Source organism: Phascolarctos cinereus, unplaced genomic scaffold, assembly GCF_003287225.1.
Source record: "Phascolarctos cinereus isolate Bilbo 61053 unplaced genomic scaffold, phaCin_HiC Scaffold_3;HRSCAF=262, whole genome shotgun sequence".
NCBI lineage: Eukaryota > Metazoa > Chordata > Mammalia > Diprotodontia > Phascolarctidae > Phascolarctos > Phascolarctos cinereus.
In genome coordinates, this window is record NW_027555736.1 from 164020730 (window position 1) to 164042452 (window position 21723).

General features: G+C 37.5%; 1 protein-coding gene across 8 annotated transcripts in view; it reads left to right on the forward strand.

Moving 5' to 3' along the window:
* ATP8B4 (ATPase phospholipid transporting 8B4 (putative)) overlaps positions 1-21723 on the forward strand; it is a 336040-nt gene that overhangs the window by 216717 nt on the left and 97600 nt on the right. For all 8 annotated transcript variants that reach the window (XM_020978939.2, XM_020978874.2, XM_020978820.2 and 5 more), the window contains 3 exons: positions 4487-4683; positions 17270-17478; positions 20241-20284. In XM_020978939.2, the coding sequence (XP_020834598.1) occupies positions 4487-4683; positions 17270-17478; positions 20241-20284 (450 nt within the window). The remainder of the gene's footprint in view (positions 1-4486; positions 4684-17269; positions 17479-20240; positions 20285-21723) is intronic.

Genomic DNA, 21723 nt, shown 5'->3' on the forward strand with positions numbered 1-21723 from the left:
TTAGGAATCTAGCTGCCCTTTGTGGGACCAGGAGCTACAGCAGCCTGGGCCTACAGCCCAAGAATATTGTAGTGGAGTTACATGGGGTTTGGTTATGTGTTATTGCAAATAGACATGATGCAGGATGTGCCTGCCTGTCATTTTATATAGCCTTCTGATAGCTCTTGTATTGTTGACCTTATTGTTAATTAATGTTTCACATAATTTTGTTGACTTGTGTTATGAGCTAGATGATAATTTTCTTGAGGATCTATGCCCTGTATTCTATCACCCACAATATCTAATACAATATCTTACACAAAGTAGACACTCAACATATGTTGATTGGTGAGTATATGGAGTCAGAGCAAAGAATTCAAATCAGAGCAGTGAAGGGAGGTACTTAATTTACTTTTGGTCTCAAGCTACCTCCTATAATCCATTTGATCAAACCAATATTTACTTTATTGTTATTATTAATAATGACTCATATTTCTTTAAGACATTACAATTTAAAAATAACTTTGGAAAGACTGTCCCTGATTGCTTCAGGGAGAGTCTTTAGTAGGCATTGTTTTCTTTATAAATACCAAGTGGTTTCTGGTTGTCTCCAATGGAGGGAGTGTTAATCTCTAACCACCAAAAGAACTGAGGTCATTCATTAGTTAAGTAGTGGCTATCATCCCTTCTGATTCTTGGCTGTGTTTAGCAGACTGATACATTTGACTATGTAGGGGAAGGAAATAATAATAATACATTTTAAGTAATCTAAATTTACAAAATTACATGAAGACATGGACAAGATTTGCATACATAGATAAGTTGTGATCTGCACCATTGGACGGCACTTCCAAATCAGTGAGATGACAATTCAGTTTGAATATTTGAGCATTTGAAGATGTTATCTCATGTGAACAACTTTTGATATTATTATTTTTAGTTTACAGATGAGGAATCTGAGATTTAGCGAGTTTAAGTAACTTTGTGACCTTAATTACAGAGCTTATAAGTGTTGGAGACAGACTTAGAATCCGGATCTTCCTAGTTCCAAATCCAGTAACTTATTCTCCATAAGGTAATCTTACACCAAGCAATGAGCGATTGGAATGTTTTAAAAGTGATCAGAACAAAAATTATTTGTTCTCTGAACTTTGATAACCAGTCCCAACTATATGAACAAACTAATAAGACTTGGAATATATTCATTTCTATTTTAAAGTAACACATACAATTTCTTTGTACAGTTAAATCAAACCCCTTTACTTCTATCCCCTACTTATATAGTTTTTCAATTATAAAATGGAAAAAGGGACATTTAAGTATGTGGTGTTTTTTTTCCATAAAAGAAAGAAGATAAGCCTCTAGATTAATCATGTTCAGCTCCCAAGAAGATTCTCCCAAGGTGTTGGAACTGATTATTATATTAGACATAAATTCAGAAACAAAGTTCATATTAACATCTTTTAAAGGGCATGGCAACACTGTTAAACTGAATAGACCATGACCTTAGGATTCTCAGCAAAATTAAGTGAGAGAGCAAACATTTTAGATGACACGGTCATGATGGAAGACAGTCTTGGCTAGGCTAGAACATTGGGTCAAATCTGTTAAGATGAAATTCAATAGGAATAAATGTAAAGGTAAAAAATCAGCCTTGTAAGTACAAGGTGGGAGAAGCATGGATAGAGGGCAGTTCATTTGACAAAGATCTGAGAGTTTTATTGGACTCCAACCTCAATATGGGTCAATAGTGAGATATGGTGACCAAAGTTAATGTGATCTTTGGCTGCATTAAGGGAGTCACAGCGTCCACGATTAAGGAATTATTAAGATTTTACTGTGCTCTGCCCTGGTCCACGCTGGATTCTTATGTTCAGTTCTGGATGTCATGTTTTAGGAGGGACACTGATGTGCTACAGATCATCTGGGAGTGAGGGTGGGAATAATCAAGATTGTCAAGGGCCTCAAACTCAGGCCACATTAGGATCAAATGAAGAAATTTGGCATGGTTAGCTTACAGAAGAAAAGACTTGGGGGTGGGTTTGATAGCTCTCTTCAACGATTTGAAAGGCTATCACGTGGAAGGGACATTAGACTTGTTTTGCTTCTCCACAGAGGGCAATATTAGGAACAGTGGATGAAAGTTACAGAGGGACAGATTTAGGCTTAATATAAGGAAAAAAATTCTTAGCTTTTAGAACTATTGCCAAAATGGAATTGGCTGACTTAGGTGGTAGAGAATTTCTCTGCAATGTAGATATTCAAGCAAAAACTGAATGACCACTTGTTGGCCGTGTTACAGAATGAATTTTTGTTCAGGCACAGGTCAGACTAGATGATCTCAGGTCCCTTTCATCTCTGAGATTCTGGGTTGTTTCTTTCATTTTATAAACTATTTCTTGGGAATGACAAAGATGAGAAAATCTCTCTCTTTAAATAACTTGTATTCCAGAAACTGCAAGTTTTCTAATATTGTTATGGACGTCTTTCTCAGTCACCAGACTGTTAACAAACTTTCACGTTGTCTGACCCTGAATTTCCTTTACCATACATGACTTATTTCATATTTGGACACATGCCAATTTGCAGAGAGACATGTATCTCTGAAAATGATGGAGAGAATTTTGCCAAATACTAAGCACTATTTAGGGTCATTAAAAACCATTAAGTTTATTAGCTTTGACTGAAGATAAGCAGACTAAATCATCTGCTGCCCAAATGGGAAACAACTTTTAGTATTTTTTATGCCTTTCAAAGTCATCAGAGCCAGTTTTCCAAAAAGCAAAAGGTCTCACAAGTACCTTTAAAGGATTTATCATTTTGTTTTGTTTGTCCTGCTTAATACAAATCCATATGTAAATTGACATTGATTATAAGGGATTAGAATTTAAGAAGACCTCGAGGGACCAAGCTGTACTAATTTACACAGTACTTTTTTTTCTATCCCCAAAGAAAATGAATATAGTAGGATGAAAATTTTTATTTCAACGTAAAAAGTTTTGCATCAATTGATGTACCTGGCCCTTCTAACGTCAAACCTTCTTTCAAATTAGCAGTGACTTACAATAATGTCAAATGAAAGGTAGAACTAATTTGGTTCTTTGCCCATAATCATGCGTAAACATGGCTTAGTGGAGATTGTGCTGCATTGGGGTACAGAAAGGCTTGGATTCAAGCCGTGCCTCTGAAACTTCTTAGCTGTGTATCATGGGCAAATTATTTAATCTTTTCAAGCCTCAGGAAACTTTCTAAGACCATAAGTTTAGATCACTAGGTCTTGATTTATTGCCACGTATGTAAATGGGTGTTGTGCATCCATGTTTAGATCCTATATTTTTGTCTGCTTATAGCTAATGCTCGCTATTGGCTATAAATTATAGAATTAGAGTAGAGGGTAACTTAGAGGTCATCTAGTCCAATTGCCCCCACTTTTTTTTTTGAACAGATAAGGACACAGGTTCCTAGAGATCAAGAAACTTGCTCATGGTCACACAGTCAATTTCAAGGCTGGGATGTGGATTCATGTCTTCTTGGCTCCACGTCCTATGGCTCATTAGGGCAAGGGTTTTGGGCTCTTGAAGGCTGTGCCAGCTTTATGATCCGTGTAGGGAGATGGAACATCTGCGATGGTGAGGTCACCGATTAAAGTATTTACATAAGAAATGATTTTTTAAAATTGTTTGAAAGAGACTAATCAACTCTTGCAAGATCTGATTTGATTTTTCAAAAAATTCTTTTTCTCCATTTTTTCGAACATGAAGGTCAAAGACCTTGCTTTCTTCCCCATGAGAGTACAAGCTATTTTGCACAGAGGGAGTATTTCATTCATTGCATTTGCTCTCTAGCACTTAGTGCGATGCCTGGTACATAGTAGGTGCTTAAGAAGTGCTTGTGGATTGATTGCTTGACTCATAGACATAGAATTCAGATTCAGGTAGTGTTATTTTAAGTGTTCATTCTTCCCTAGGTCTTAAAACGAAAGTAAATAGATATGCTTCCTTTCCCCTAAGTTTTATTTATGTAATTCTTGTGTTATTGCCCTTTGTGAAGAATTTTGTGGGTGGACTTTTAGCCAAAATGCTTCCTCAATATGAGAATGCTGTATTCTGTCATTCATATCATACATTGATGTCTTCATTCTTTTGCCCCAAACATTTTTCCAGACTTGAACTTACCTGGCCTTTAAAGTAGGTGAGAAACTTCTTTTATTTCATTTTTGAGACTACTCTTGTGGTCTATTCCCACTCTCATCAGTATTAAACTTTAATATATGGTAAAAGAGCATTTCATAGATTATTAACTAAATCATTATTGTTGCTAAGTGAAGCAGCAAGAATTATTTTTCACTAGATTAGTTTTCAAACGACAATTTTAAGTTTTGTTTTGTTCTGTTTTGGAGGGCGGAAAATATGGAATGAGCATGGCTTTTAGTTTAGCTGTTATGATCTTGAAAATGACAGGAATTTAAGTTCAAGTAACCATAACCAGTCTGCTATTTTAATTTCAGATCTTTGGGTTTCTGGTATGTATGGGAATTATTCTCGCAATAGGAAACTCAATCTGGGAGCATCAAGTTGGGGACTATTTCCAAGCATTCCTTTTCCGAGATGAAGTAGTGAAGAATCCCATTTTCTCAGGATTTCTAACATTTTGGTCATACATTATTATTCTGAATACTGTTGTGCCCATTTCTTTATATGTGAGGTAAGAGGTCTTGACCCTTTCATAATGTGAAAAAAGTGGTGTCTATATGTTTTACATAAGTATTTTGTTTATTTTTTAAAATTATGGTAGTTGCCTTGTTCCCACTGAACTCGATCTGTGACATCTGTTACAAACGAGGCAACTAAACTAAGCTTTTGAATCTGCTTAACATTTACACTTTCAGATTGTAGCACACGTTTGTTCATTGACTTGATTCTATTTTTTAGAATTAATTTTCATTTAAACACATGAGCATCAGTATAAACTTGAAAATCCAAATCAATCAGGAATAGGTGCAATCTAAATGTTAGAAATTCTAGGTCTCCTGGATTGATGTCTTGGGATTGGTCTCCTTCCCAGCAAGTGATGATAATGATGATTAGCAAGAATAATAGCTTATAACCATTCTGTAGAGCAATTTGGAACTGTGCCCAAAGGGCTATACAACCATGCATACCCTTTGACATAGCAACACCACTTCTAAGTCTGTACCCCAAAAGAGATTAAAAAACAATCAATAAGGAAAAGGACTTACATGTACAAAAATATTTATAGCAACTCTTTTCTGGGGGCAAAGAATTAGAAATTGATGCCCATCAATTTGGGAATGGCTGAACAAGTTGTGGCATGTGATTATGATGGACTACAATTATATTATAAGAAATGATGAGCAAGATGCTCTCAGAAAAACCTGGAAAGACTTGCGTGGGCTGATGCCAAGTGAAACGTACTGTGTACAAAGTAACAGCAGTATTGGAAGATGATCAGCTGTGAATGACTTAGCTATTCTCAGTAATGCATTGATCCAAGACAACTTTGAAGGACTTATGATAAAAAATGCTCTACATCCCCAGAGAAGGCACTGATGGTGTCTGCATACTGGTTGAAGCATACTTTTAAAATTTTTTTTTGTTTTTTATCTATATTTTCTTTCACAGCATGACTATTATGGATCTGTTTTGCATGCCTGTACATGTATAAGCTATATCGAATTACTTGCCTTCTCTATAAGAGGAAGGGAGACAATTTGGAACTCAAAGTTTTAAAAATGAATGTTAAAAAGTGTTTTTACATGTAACTGGGGAAGAATTAAATACTAAATAAAAATTATTGAAGGTTAAGAAAAGAATAATAGCTTATGTTTATATAAACCTGGTCTCAGGTGAAGCTTGGAGCATTTTGCAAGGTTAGTGATGCCCAGTTGGTAGAGAAAATGCTGAATGCAACATGATGTGTTAAGGGTGAAGTTGGCACAAGAGCTTTGAAGAGGAGAGGCAGTCTTTTTTTTTTCTCCTTCAAAAACACTTGGGTGATTCTAGACATTCTCTTTGGGATCGACTCCAGATGTGGAGAGAGAAAGACTTTGGAAGCTACAGATATGTAGGGGAAACTGGCTCCTCAACATGTCCCTAATTTCCGTCTTGCATTTCTAAAGATTTTGGGAATTTCCCCTTGGGTGAAATAGGGACCTCTCTCTTTCTCTCTCCAAAGCTCTCATATAAATCTGCCCATTACATGTCATGTCTCGCTTAGCATTCTCTCCATCAATATGGAGTCACTCATGAAACACACAAAATACCTCAGGCTTGGCTTGAAACCTGACTTACATTTGTATATCCCTTTTACATAATCTTTTGATTGTTACCACAGCCACTAAGAGGTTAGAAGAACAAATATCGTTGGCTACATTTCACAGATGAGGAAACTGAACTCAAAAGTGGTTATATGACTTATCTGATACCACTTCTGTGAAGCCAGAACTTGAACTCAAGTCTTCTGATTTAAAATCAGAGCTCTTTTCAATACAGCATGCTGAATATTAGGTTGACTTGGGAACCAGGAGAAACACAGTGCAAAACTCTTTTGATTTCATGGTTGATCTCGGGTAGGTTTGGACTGACAAGCTTAGAGTTGAAATGGATCACATTATTGTCTAAGAAAGGTACTATAATGCAGTGAAAAGAAGCCTAGGCTAGATATCAGGATACCATGAAGTGAAAGGTTGGTTCAGTGTGAAGAGTTCTGCATTTGGTATCAGAAGACCCAAGTTCAAATCCTACTTCTGCTACTTATACGTGTATAAGTCTGGCCAAGTCATTTAACCTCTTTGAGACTTGATTTCTTCATCTGTCAAATAGTAATAATAAAATGTTAGCTAGCAGTTATATAATATCTCCTATGTTGTGGAACTGTGCTAAGCACTTTACACATATTTTCTCATTTGATCCTCACAACAAATCTGGGGTGGGGTAGATACTAATATTATTCCCATTTTACAGTTGAGGAAATTGAGGCAGACAGCATCACATAGCCAGTAAGTTTCTGAAGCCGGATTTATACTCAGGTCTTTCTGACTCCAGGTCTAGTGCTCTATCCACTGGGCTAGCTAGATGCTAATGAAGGGATTGGACTACATGACCTCTAAGGTCCCTTCCAGTTCCAAATTAATGATTCTGTGACCCAAGTTCTAGACCTTACTTTGCTCCTGGTTCATTCGTTGGATGAATTTTCTCATCTATGAAATGAATGTAGATTGCTTCTTAGAGCCATCTTTGATATTCTATTGTTTGAATGCAATATTTTATGGTGCTTCAGAAATTTTCCTTAGTGCTTTTCTGTGGCCTCAATCAAAGGGGTAGCTTTGTTGTTGTTCAATCATGGCCAACTCTTCATGACCCCATTTAGGATTTTCTTGGCAAAGATACTAAACTGGAGTGCCATTTCCTTCTCCAGATCATTTTACAGATGAGGAAACTAAGGCAAACAGGGTGAAGTGACTTGCCCAAGGTCACATAGCTAGTAAGTGTCTGAGGCCAGGTTTGAACTCAGGTCATCCTGAGTTCAAGGTCAGGTCAGGCACTCTATGCACTGCATCACCTAGCTGCAATTAAAAAAAAACCAAAACAATTTACAAATTATCATCGTTTAAAAATAATGGAGAGACAGAATGATATAGGGAAAAATATTGAAGATCTAGGTGATGATGGGCACTTTACTTCCTGGCACCTCAGTTTTCTCATCTGTAAATTGGGTTATAATAGTGGCACTAGTGACCATATAGGATTGTTGTAAAGATCAAGTTGAGTATTGTATATAAAGTGCTTTGTAAACTGTAAAGCTCTATTGAGAAGGAAGCTGTGATGATGATGAGGTAGTTAGAGTTTCCAGAATAATAAATGTAATTTCAGAAATTGTGTGAATTCTCCATCTCAATCAGACTCTAACTAGTAGATTCAGTGCTTCACTTCCAATAGAGGAAACATTTTATTCAACTTAATTATACATATTTTGTATTCGTTGTGTATAAAAATGTCTCACCAAAGCTATCAAGCTCCCTTTGAAAAGGAGATGCTTTCTAAAATTTTCGTGAGTCCACTGTCAATATCAAATTGAATTTTTATTTTTCCATTCCAAAAATCTCTCATTTTTTGACTTGCCTACTATTTAAAGCCTGGTACAGTGGGACTACTTTGATTCAAATTCCACTTCCAACAGTTATTAACTACATGACTTTGAACAAGTGATTTAACTTCTCTGGGCCTCAGTTTCTTCATCTGTGAAATGGGGATTTGGATTAAAAGATCTCTGAGCTCCCTTCCGGCTATATATCTATGATCCTGCGGACTTGAAGTCAGAAAAACCTGGGACCATGTGTCTCTACGCCTTAATTATTGGATGATCTTGAGGAAAGCCATATTACCTTTCTCAGTTTCTACATCTATAAAATGGGTATAGTAATATTTGTATGACCCACCTAACAGGGATATGATGGCACTCAAGTGAGATGATGTCTGCTAAATTCCTTTGTAACTGTAAAGTACTATCCAAATGAGAACCCTAGGATTATTAACATCACCATCATCTCTATATGCCCCCTCCATTCATTTTTACCTGTTTCTTCCCCTCCTCCCCTCTTCTTCATTCTTAATTGTGATGGAGAGATTTTAATATATAAAGTTCTCTTGTTGGGACGCCAGTCAGGAAACTGAAATGTCAAAGTTGTGCAGAATTGACTTGCAATAGTGGCATGTCGCTCTCTCACCACAAATTACTTGGAGCTCTTTGGAGTTGTGGCCAGACTGGACTCTGCTTAAGCTGTGTACTACTGGCTCATCTTTGATTCTGAAGACTTTTCATGCTTGTATTCAATTATAGCATCTGTAGTAAATCCTGCTCCTTGCCAGAATAACCATGGTCAGCTTTTATGACTTTTCCTTTTATGTCTCAAATGTGCCTAGTGGCTTTCCATCTGAACATGTGCAAACACATATGTGCGTGTTGTCATCAGGAAGCACACACAATTTCTTTGAAGTGATTTGGCATTTTTCATTCATTGCATTTGAAATTTTTTTAAAATAAGGAAGTGATTTATTGCTCAAAGAAGGTGTTGGAAGGAGAGCAGCAGAGGACGGAGTTCTCTATTGCCTGGAAAGGCAAAGAAGATAAGAAAGGCTATTTCTTTCAGCAACTAAGGCCTGATAGTCTAGCCTGACCTTAAAGGAAACAACATTCCTTGTGTTTCTAAGTTATTCACTTGTGACTTTACTAATGCAGTCAGGCAGTGACAAATACAAGAATGCTTTTTTTCTAAATGATAATTCTACTCATAAGCTCACCTTCTATTCCTAATGATGTTATCAGGTTTTTAAATTTTTTTTAAAATAGATATTAAGAATTGGAGAGGCAGTGTAGAATGGTAGCTAGAAAGCTATCCCTGAAGCCAGAAAGATTGAGTTAAGTCCTGCTTTAGACACAAATTGTCTATGTGACCCTGGGCAAGTCACTTGACTTTTCAGTGCTCTTGGTAACTCTCTATGATTATCTAAGTTGCAGAGGATTTTACAGATGAAAGATGAAGACTTGTCTGAGGTTCCACAGAATCACAGAAACAGAATCTCAGAACTGGAAGGGAGCTCTGGGGTCATCTCATCCAACCTATCCGTGAACAAGAATCCCTTCTGTAATATGCCTGACAAATGATATTGTAGCTTTTGTTTGGAGACCTGGAATGAAGAGGAACCTACTGCTTCTTAAAGCAGGCTATCCCACTTTTGGACAGTTCTAATTGTTAGCAAATTTTTCCTCGCATTAAACCTAATTTTGCCTCCTTTTAACGTTCACTGACATTCCTGGCATTGCCCTTTTAAGCAAAGTAGAAAAAGCCCCATTCCTATTCCATATAGCCCTTTCCATATGGCCCTTCCATAGCCCTTTAAATAAATGAATATAGCTATCATGTTCCTCCAAAGTTTTCTCTTCCCCAAGCCAAACATCCTCAGTTTCTTCACTTACTCTTCATTTGGTGTAATCATAAGGACCTTTGCCATACTGTTTATCCTCTTTAATGATTCTGCATCATATCAATGTACTTCCTTAAACCATGGTGCCCAGAATTGAACACAGTACTCAAGCTGTGCTCTTACCAGGGCAGAGTATGGTGAGACTAATCCCTCTCTAGTTCTAAACTCTGCTTCTCAACACAGCCAAAGATGGAATTTGCTTTTTTGCAATAATGTGGCATAGCATGTTATTGACACACTTGAAGCTAAATTCCCTCAAATCTTTGTCAAACTGCCCTTTAGCCACGCCTTACTCTATTTTGCACTTAGAAGTATGTTTTTGAACCAAAGATAATATTTTATGTATTCCTATTAGCTTGTCTCTTACTAGATCCAATCCCATGTTCGAGATTGTCAAGATAATTTTGGATAGTGACTCTCTCAACTATTGTATTAACTATTGCTCCTAGCTTTGTGATAAGCATATCATTAATCAATAAATAAACATTTATTAAGTTGCCTACTATGTGCCAGGTCCTGTGCTAGAGATACAAAAAGAAGCAAAAGATAGTCCCTGCCCTCAAGGAGCTTACATTCTAATGGAGGAGCCAACATGTAAATACCTATATACAAAAAAAGCTATATGCAGGATATATAGGAAATAATTAATAGAAGAAAGGCACTAGAATCAAGAGGGAATGAGAAAGGTTTCTTGTAGAAAGTGAGATTTCAGTTAGTACTTAACTAAAGTCAGGGAGGTCAGTGGTCAGAGTGGAGGTAGGAGAGCATTTTAGGCATAAGGGATAACCAGAAAGAGTATGCAGAGTTGAGAAATGAAGTGTCTTGGTTTTGGGATAGCTGGATCAGTGCCACTGGATTGAGAGCTATTTGTTGAGGGCTAAAATAAAAGAAGACTGGAAAGGTAGGAGGGGTCTAGGTTGGGAATGGCTTTGGATGCCAAGCAGAGCATTTTATATTTGGTGCTAGAGCCAATAGGAAGCCATTGGAGTTTATAAAAGGGTGACATGCTCAGACCTGCATTTTAGGAAAATCATCTTAGTGGCTAAGTAGAGGATGGATTGGAGTGTGGGGAGATTTGAGATAGGCAGACCCATCAGGAGTCTATTGCAATAATCAAGATGTGAGGTGATGAGGGCTTGCACTAGAGTGATGAAAGTGTCAGAGGAGAGGCCATTCAAGACAAATCACAAAGGTGAAGTTGAATGGCTCTGGCAACAGGTTGGATATGGGAAGTGAGAGATAGTAAGGGATCCAGGATAACCCTAGGCTACAAACCTGAGGCACTAGGAGGATTGTGTTGCTTCCTATAATAATATGGAAGGTAGGAGATGGGAGGGTTAGAAGGAAAGATAACGAGTTCTGTTTTGGACATATTGAATTTAAGATGTCTACTGATCATCCAGTTTGAGATGTACGAAAGGCAATTGGAAATGTGAGATTGGAGGTGAGTAGAGAGAATGGGGAAGGAAAGGTAGATCTGAGAATCCTCAGCATAGAGATGGTGATTAACTCCACAGAAGCCATTGAGATCACCAAGTGAAGTAGTATAGGAGAAGAGAAGAGGGTCCTGGACAGAACCTCATAGGACACCTACAGTTAGAGGGCTTGATCTGGAAAAGGTTACGGAAAAGGAGGGAGAGATGGAGTTGTCAGGTAGGTAGGAGGAAAATCAAGAGAGAATAGTGTCCCAAAAACCTAGAGAGAAGAAAGCATTAAAGGGATAGTGATCAACAGTGTCAAAGTCTACAGAGAGGTCAGAGAGAGTGAGGATTAAGAAAAGGCCATTGGATTTGACAACTAAGAGATCATTAGTAACTTTGGGGAGAATAGTTTCAGTGGAATGATAAGATTGGAAGCTAGATTATAAGGGTTTAGGAAGAGAGTGGGAGGAGAGAAAATGGAGGCATCTATTGTAGATGGTCTTTTTGAGCTTAGCTACAAAGGGTAATAGTGGGGATGAAAGAATCAAGTGAGAATTTTTTGAGGATAGGGGAGACTTGACCATGTTTGTGGGCAGTAGAAAATGAGCCAGGAGAGAGGAAGAGATTGAAAATAAGTGAAAGAGTGGGTATGACAGAGAAGGCAATCTGTTGGAGGAGATGGCATGGAATGGGATCACTTGAAAAGTAGATGGGTTAGCTCTGGTAATGAGTAAGACCACTTCCTCCTGTGAAACAGGGGTGAAGAAGGTGATAATGGCAGAAGGCACCTGAGTGATAGCAGATGAGGAAGAGTGTGGAAGGGGGAGCTCACGGCAAATGGCTTCAATTTTATCTGTAAAATATGAGGGAAGATTTTCAGCTGCAAGATGGAGGGGATGGGCAGTCCTGAGAGGTTTGAGGATGGATGAAAAGGTTTGGAAGAGCTGCTGTGGAGCAGGACATTGAGTTGATAAGGGAGGTATATATCTATATATCTATACATGTATATATCTACATATCTATATACATATCTATCTATCTATCTATCTATCTATCTATATCTATATCTATATCTATATCTATATCTATATCTATATCTATATCTATATCTATATCTATATCTATATCTATATCTATACATAGTAGCATTGCTGAGCAGTTAGGGACTAGTTGAGGACATGTAAAACATAAATTCCTAGTGGATCCATTTATAGTAACATAAATTTGCAATAGCTTCATTTAGCAGCATGTGTGTGGGAGCATCCAAGGCAGAGGCTTGGCTGGGTATAATTGGTGATATGATAAGAAGATTAGGAACTCCAGGGAGGAAGTCAGTGTAGAGCTGAATCGGTTCACTAAGGAGTCAAGAAGTGGAGAAGAGGAGAGGGTAGATAGTGTAGGGGAGATTGAGATTGGAGATCATGGTGTGAAAGAAGAATAAGGTTATGTAAGGGAAGCAGAGGGAAAGGTGAAAGCCGATAGATTATGGTCCGACAAGGGGATTTGAGAGTTATTGAACATGGAGGTGGTATATTTGTGAGTGATGGAAAGCTCAAGGTTATGACCATCTTTTTGTGTGACTAAGGTGGAGTGGAGGAGTAGCTCATGGGAGGTGAATAGGTTATGGAACTGAGTGCTATCCGTGCTTTTATTCAGGTTGTTGATACAAATATGAAGCAGCACAAGGCCTCAAACAGATCCCTGGGACACACCGCTGAAGACCTCTTTTATATGAACATTGAGCCTTTTAGGATTATTAACTGGTTCTGAATCCACATAGACAATAGTATATGTCTAGTGCACATTTCTCCCCCTTTTCCATAAGAAGAACCTGTAAAATAAACATTGTGCATCCTTAGCGGAGTATTGTAAAATTCTCCCTGTCCTCTGTATTTTCTAGAAGTAAGATAATAATAATAATGATAATTAATAGTAATAGCATTTATATAGTGCTTTAAGGTTTATAAGCACTTTACGTAGGTTAATTCATTTGATCCTCACAAACAGCCCTACAAGGTAGGTAGTGTTCTTATCCCCTTTTTATAGATGAGGAAACTGAGACACAGAGAAGTTAAGTGACTTGCCCAAGATCACACAGCTAGGAAGTATCTGAATCAGGATTCAAACTTATTTCTTCCTGACTCCAACTCTTGTACTGTATCTATTGTGCAACTTAGCTGCCCCCTAGTTGATCAGACCCCAATAACGCTTTCTCACCTTATAAGCACCTTGATGGCCAAACTGAATTTCTTTTTCCTCATCTTATCAAGCTCCTCCTCCTGCTCCTTGAGTCCTTCTCCATTTCCTTTCTTTCCTTCTCCTTTTCATCCTTTCTTTCTAATCCTCAAATCTTTCTCTAGATCCTCAGCTCTAACCTTTTTTTTTCAGCCTCAGTTCTTCTCCTTCAAATAGACTATAGCATGAACACCACATATTGTTGGAAGACCTTGCTACCTACCCTGCATTCATTATGCGATGCTTTGAGTAATCACAATTATGCAAACCTGACAGGTCCCCATCTAGTGTATTTTCTACATAGATCAGGCAAGAGCAATAAATTAAATAGCAGAGAATTTGATTCTAACAGAGTAGCAAAGTAAATAAAGTAATAACATAGTAAAATTATTTTCATTCTTTCCCTCCTACCTTATCCCTTCTCTTCCCCTCTCCCTTCCCCATCCATGAAGGGTTATACTTTTCCTATAGACTTTTATACCTAATGAATGGAACATTTCCTGGGACATTTACACTCTGATATCCAGGCTTGAAAAAGTCTCCTAATTTCTCCTCCTGACAACTGACTGTGCCTGTCTGCTTCATGCCTCTACCTTCTTATCGCTCCTTTGACATGATTTGGGAGCCTCATTTTGTATTGACATTTAGCTGGGTCAGGATGAGAAATTTGCTTTCACCTCATTCCCACCCCAAAGTACAGGCTTCATGCCTCTCTATAATCCATGGAGTCTTTCTGGATCTGTTATTAAACAGCCTCAATGATTTTCGTTTGCCTTTTTGGCTCCCATCATGCCCTTGGCAGAGTAAACCTTGGCCTTGAAAACTGCCTTGAGGTTAAGGAGACACTTTGTAATACAGGAGTGGTGGAGCTGGTATGACTTTTGCCCTACATTTCTGCCATCTAGGCATTATATAGGTTCTCCTTCAGCTCCAGTCTTTTTTCTCATCAAGTTTTCCCAAATCTCACCATCCTCAAATTAAATCTCTGGCATTTTTTGCCATTTAAAACCCCTCCAAATCTCTTTCTTAACAATTCCTTCTCCTTTGGTTTGAGTCCTGGTATCATTCAATTTCTCCCCCAAGAATCAGAAGAGCCATTACACAGAAGGAATGGCTGAGCAGGCTCTGTGACCCAGGACTTCCGAGTTCTGGTCTAGTGACTCCTGCCACACTACTAGTTAACTGCAGTTTTTATATACTTCAGATTTTTATGCCTGAAAGTTGAATTTAGCATAGTATTAGGAAGTTAGTCTCTGAGAGTTTTTTTTTCTGTTATAATAATTTGTTTTACGTCACTATTTTTTTTTTGTCAGTTGTTGGTATCATAAGATTGGACATTCATAAAATGACACTCAGTTAAGAATCATGGGATATTATATCCAACACCTTAGAGATCATCCAGTATAGGATATATACATGGGTCTCCCAGTCTAGACTGTAAGCTCCTTGAAGGTAGAGACTGTGTTTGCATTTGTCATAGAGCCTGAATCTTAGCAGAATCTTAGACAGAACTCACTTCTGGCTCATTCTTCCACCTGTCTCACTTCCCACATCAGTCCTTTCCCCTGAGGATGGCTTTGCCCTGAGGCCTGTTGGCTGATCAGTGAGTCCCCATCTGGGAATGCCATATCTTGAGGAGCTTTGGCCATTCTGCTCACTTCACTTCCTGCTCACACTCTAGTCAGCTCCACTTCCACAGCAGCTGTCTTGCCATAGGAGACAACCTCTTCCTTCCCCTCCACTCCTTTCTGACTCCTTTTTATGTTTTTTTTTCTTTTGTTAGATTGCAAGGTACTTGAGAATAGGAGCCATCTAATTTTCTTATTTTTGTATCTCCCACACTTAGTATGGGGCCTGGCATATAGTAAACAATAAATGTTCAATCTATTATTTATGTATCAATCTATCGATTGATCTATCAGTTCATTTGTCAGTTTTTCTGTCTCTCTGTCAGTCTATTTATCTACCTACCTACCTACCTACCTACCTAGGAGGGACCTTAGAGGTTAATTAGTCCAACCCAGGAGTAGGGGAACTTGTGGCCTCGAGGCCACATTTGGTCTTCTAAGTCCTCAAATGCAGCCCTTTGACTAAATGCAATTCACACTTGAGGATCTAGAGGGGCACATGTGGCCTCGAGGCTGCAGGTTCCCCCCTTCATGGTCCAAACTCTTCATTTTACATATGGGGAAATTGAGGTCTGGGGAGGTTAAGGTATTAGCCCAAGTAGGCATTTAATAAGTCCTTATTAATTGATTGAACTTCCTCATTTTAAAAAGGCCAGAGAATTGTAATGACTTGTCCAAGGTGATAGAACTATCTCTCTGTGAAGTTGGACCAGAAACCAGATCTCCTGATTCCCAGTACTGTGCTCTTTCAGCTGTATCACAGAGACTTCAGGATGTCCCACTGTAAATTTCCTGAACCCATTTTTCCTAAAGAAAAAAGACTCTTCTCTCTTCCTTTGTTCTACATGTTATTTTGGATTTATTTCTTTCTGGTCTGCTAACATGAAACACCCATATTTCAGTCCATTTGTTTTGTTCTCGATTTTCAGAAAGCTACAGTGTAGTGAGATAATTGAACAACCAACATAGAACTGGACTCCTTGTCAAAGTCTGTCTCTTCACAAGCTTTGCCAATTGCCATATTAAATCTCCTCTGCCCTGCATATAACATTGTATTCAAGTGGGTTATGTTCTCAGAACACTGAAACTTAAAGCTGGTGTCTATCTTACACATCAGCCCCATCTCTTCATTTTACAAACAAGGAAACTAAGGCTCAGGAAAACTTTCAGAAGGTCATACAGCTAGTTCACAGCAGAGGCGGGACTAGTTTCCAGCTCTTTAATCATTTAACCCAGGACTCTTTCCATTATACCACACAGCCTCGTGAATTGTTTTTCTAGTTAAGACTCCCATGGCCACAGTATGCTGGTACAGAAACACCATCATTATCTAACCACAGATGTGAGCTATGGAATGTTATAAACAATCATCAAAACATGAAATAACAGTCCCTTCCATGTGAATGATGGTATTCCTTATGGACAGAGCAGTCCAATTAGCCAACCTCATTTCCTTCCCTCCAGAGGCACTTTAATTCCTTTTGCTCTATATTTAGCTATTGTCTTAAACCTCATTTAGCAAAATAGAGGGTCTGATGACCTGTTGTGGATAAGAAGGCCTTAAGGGGCAACTCCTTTAGGTTATCTAGTGGATAGAACCTAGAAACTTGTTTAATAATTGGATTCCTCCAAAGGAGAGTCAGCCAAGAGTGCATGTATGCCAATACACTATATAAGAAATAACTCCTCTGGGCCTGATAAATGTGATTTGAGAATCAAGATAATATTGCTGGGGTTTTGTGTTATCCTATCCCATTGTTTTTAATAACATTGTGGAAAAATGCTATGAGGATTATGTAAGATTTTGAAAAAAACTATATTACAATTTTTGAGAGGGTAAAAATCATTAGGAGTTTGGGAAAGGGCACTTTGATTCATTTGTATTGTCTGCATATGGATTTTCCTTTAAGGAATTGGGTGGGCATTTAGTAACAAAGTGTGGCATTTTCAGATGTTGTCTAAACTTTTCTTCCCCTTCTACTTGCCCTGTAATGCTTCAAAGTGTGGAAGTTATCCGGCTGGGTCATAGCCACTTTATAAACTGGGATCGGAAGATGTACTATTCAAAAAGAGAGACACTTGCTGAGGCTCGGACAACTACGCTCAATGAGGAATTGGGCCAGATTGAATATGTTTTCTCAGACAAGACAGGCACCCTCACTCAAAACATAATGACTTTTAATAAATGTTCCATTAATGGAAGGACCTATGGTAAGTTATTTTCCCCATTTAAAAAATTTACTTCCTTCCTTTGACATTTTTCTACAAGTTCATTTTCTTACATACATTCTACTTCATTGAATAAAGCCTTTTGTGATTTGATAAAGAAATAAAATATTTAGATTGGCATAAGCTATAGATTCATGAAGCTCTCTGTTTATCCTATGATATTGGCTTAGAATGTCAATTCCAAAACAAGATGATCCAGGAGTTAGCAAGCTGTTAGGTTCTAATCTCTCACATGAGGCGTTGTGTCTAGGACCAGAAAACAATCTGGTGGATGCATAAAGATACAAAACCCTTTGCATGGATGTCTGTGGAACGAAGAGGTTGGATGTCATGATTCTCAAGGTCACTTCCAGCTCTAAAATGCTATGGTTCTGCTCTGTTCTGCTGAGTAAGGCTAGAGAGCATGAATTCTTGTTAGTTTCTTTGATGAGCAAAAAAAATTGTGAAATAACTGTAGTAGTACTTCAAAGTTTGCAGTGTACCTCTTGTATTTATTTTAGTGTATATAGCCTATAGATATAGTGCATATGGTATGTCAATATACAGATACAAATGTGTGTGAGACTTGGTTGGTCAGTTATTCCAGAGAATAAACACACATGGCTGCTATGAAATGATGGTAATGATGGTGCTTCATATTTATGTAGTACTTTAAGGTTTGTTTTAAGCACATTATCTAATTTGATTCTCGCAACAACCCTGTTAGGTAGGTGCTATTATTTTCTCCATTTGACAGATGAAGAAACTGAGGTTCAGAGAGGGTAGATGATTTGCTCAAGATCCTATGGCTATTACATGTCTGAGATAGAACTCAAACCCAGGGCTTCTGATTCTAAGTCCAGAACTCTAACTTTACGTGACACTACCTCTCAAACTGTTCTTCTGAATTTACTTGTACTTCATTACGCTGTTCTTTTACCCCTTTGACAAAGGTCCAATGGAAAGAGCACTGAACTCATAATGAGAAGACTTGAGTCAAGTTTTCTAGTACTGACACCAGCTCTACCTATGAACTTGGGCAAATTGTTTAAATTCTCTGAGCCTCCATTTCCTTATCAGGAAAATAAAAAAAAATAATACTTTAATTACCTGTTTCTTGTAAGTTATTATGAATATAAAATTGAAGTATTTGTATGTAAAGCACTTTGTAGGCATTAAAATGCTGTATGAATGTCGGCTATTGTTATGTGAGTCCATAGTCATGAAGGATGAATGGACAATTCGTTTGGTACTTCTACCCTTGACAAGGCACCCTTCAGTTATTTCTACAGCCTGACTGAAAGGCCTACACCCCTTCTCCCATCAGATGTTGTATACACCAGGAACTTCAGTACTATATTTTCAGTACTAAAATCTAGTAACTCTTAAGACAGCCCAAGAAGGGTGGCAAAACCAATATGGAAATCATCTCTAGAGTTTTGTTTTTTTCCTTTATTTTTCCTCCAGATATCTATTCTATTCTATTCTATTCTATTCTATTCTATTCTATTCTATTCTATTCTATTCTATTCTATTCTATTCTATTCTATTCTATTCTATTCTATTCTATTCATCTGTCTGTCTATCTATCTATCTATCTATCTATCTATCTATCTATCTATCTATCTATCTTTCTATCATATTTAAACCTTGTTCTTTTGTCCCATTTGATATAATTTCTTTCATATGCTGATGGAAAACTCTTTATAGGCTGCTTAATAGCCACTGATTGGGCTGATCCTTAGGCAAAAATATAACACAGAAGTTAGTTTTCATACCTCCTTTCCTGTCAGTCCTTCCCCAGTATTTTCTTTAAATGCTCCCATCCCCACTCAATTCTGGCCTGTCCTCCTTAGCAATGTACCATATCTTTTCTATCATTCCTCTCCATCCACTCTGCCCCTTTTCCCCACCCCTAGTGAAAATATACCTGTGCTATGCCCTATTCTTTGAGGACAGCTAGCTAATGTACTTATCTGTGCTAATAAAATCAAGGGTACTAATTAATGAGTTATTAAATTACCTCTTTCAAGTAACATCTTTGTATTTTAATGGGGACTTCCCAAAAGAATAGTTCTAATGTTGATAGTAGCCACTAGGCTGCCTGGTGCTGGAGATATGTTTGGACTGGAGCAAGTTTTGGCTGACCTATACATGTCACTGTGCTCTCTTTCCATGTGTGGGGAAGCCCTTGTTCTTAAGAATATGTAAGATCATTGGATCAAAAGACCTGAAGCTGGAAGGGACATTAGAGGCCATATTTGTTTTCTCTGATGCTCTGATTATGTTTGTTGAATAAAATTAAAATAAGACATTGGACTCTACTCTGCCAGGAGCTATAATCATGAATTGGTCACAGTTTCAAAGAACTGTCCTTATGATGATGTGGTTAAGCCACTTTATGTTTCTCAACATCACCAATCATATAAACAGAATTGGCCAGCATTTGCCTCACTCTTGTATATGAAAAAACCATAAGCCATGTTTTCATTTTTCATTAACATACTCAACATTTTTAGTATATTTAGTTTATGTGGCTATTTATGGGATTAGGAAGAGATATAAAAGCATCTCTACACATTTATTGGGAGTATGCATGAACACCTGTTGAAAGTGGGTTTTTTTTGTTTTTTTTTGTTTATGACAGATCTAGTAACTTAAAACAAATAAAAAAGTTCCCTAAAGATGTGTACTTCCTATAGACAAGTATTTGAATATATTTTCAATATGTACTTATTTTTAATCCTTGAAATTGAATTTTACAGGTGAAATATATGATAACCTGGGCCGGAAGATAGAAATAAATGAGGTATAGAGGTGACCAAGTATTTTTATTCATTATAATTTTGGTTTCATGAGGGATAAACTCTTGCTTTTACATTATAAGATTCTAAAGGTCTTATGTGGAATTCACCTTTTTTATGCAGTGCATAGAATATTACCAAGTACAGATGGATGCTTAATAAGTAATTTTGCTATCTCAGAATTATTCTTTATTATATTTGCCCTTCTGCATACATGAAGGCATTAAAGCATGACAACCTTGTGATAAAGAGATGGAAGAAGGGACAATTTAGTAGCTGGCCCTTGTCCTGACCTATCCTGCCCAGACCTGTTCTTTGACAAGAAACATTGCATTGTGGGTTGATTATGATTGCTGTGCCTTGTAATCTTTGCATAGTTCCACTTCACTCAGTAAAAAGCACACTTGTTCCATTAGTATTGCTTTTCACCATTATCTCTTTTTCTATTTCTTTGATCTTTTTGCAATGAGTAAATTATGTTCTTTCTTCTTTTTGTATTCCAAATTTTTGATTTGTGAGGGAAGAAGAATCAAGAACATAATTGGAGATGATACTAATTTACAAAGCACTTCTATTAATACTAAGATTTACCCTCAAATTTTTATTAGATTGCTTTCAACCATGGAGTCAGAAAAATTAATGAAATCAATTTTTCCCCCTGAACCAATGATTTGATATTTGTAAAGGAGACCCCTGGTGACAAGTACCTGTTTTGCAACCTAATTGCATCCTATTTCTTGGGAGAATGAGAAGCTAGGTGACATGCTCAGGGTCACACAGTTAGTCTGTGTCAGTCAGAATTTGAATCCTGGACTTCTGGAAATTGCCAGCTCCCTGTTCATTCATTAGGCCACAATAACTCTTTAGACTCTTATTAGTTGTATCTTTTTGTCGTTCTTCTTGCAGTTTGCATGTAGGAAACTGCTCTTCTAGGCCTTTCCTATGATTTTTTTTCTACCAAAAAAGCAAGTAAGTTTATTCTGTAACTTAGAATGATTACACATGACCTTACACACTAAGGAAGAAGAAGAAACATCAACTATTCTGTAGATTCAGTTGGATCAGGCCAGGCATAGTAACATTTCCAAGAGATTCTCAGGGATTAGAGCCATGTAACATTGACTGAGGCACTAAGCATTCTACTCCATTTGTCTTACTAACTAGTCCTGTGATGTTGGGCATGCTCCTGAAAGGTCTGTTTTTTTCTAGACATGTAATATAACTGTTCCTTTGTTTCCCCCTTGCAAGATGGAGCTAATAATGGCCACATTATTTAACTCATAGGGACATTTTAAAGATAAAATGCAATAATAGAGGAAAGCTTGTTTAACAAAGTAAGTCAGTCAACAACTATTTTATTAAGCATGCCTACTATGCACTGTGCTGAGCTCTGTGAACATGATAAAAGGCAAAAGAGAGTCATTGCCTCCAGAGCTCACAATCA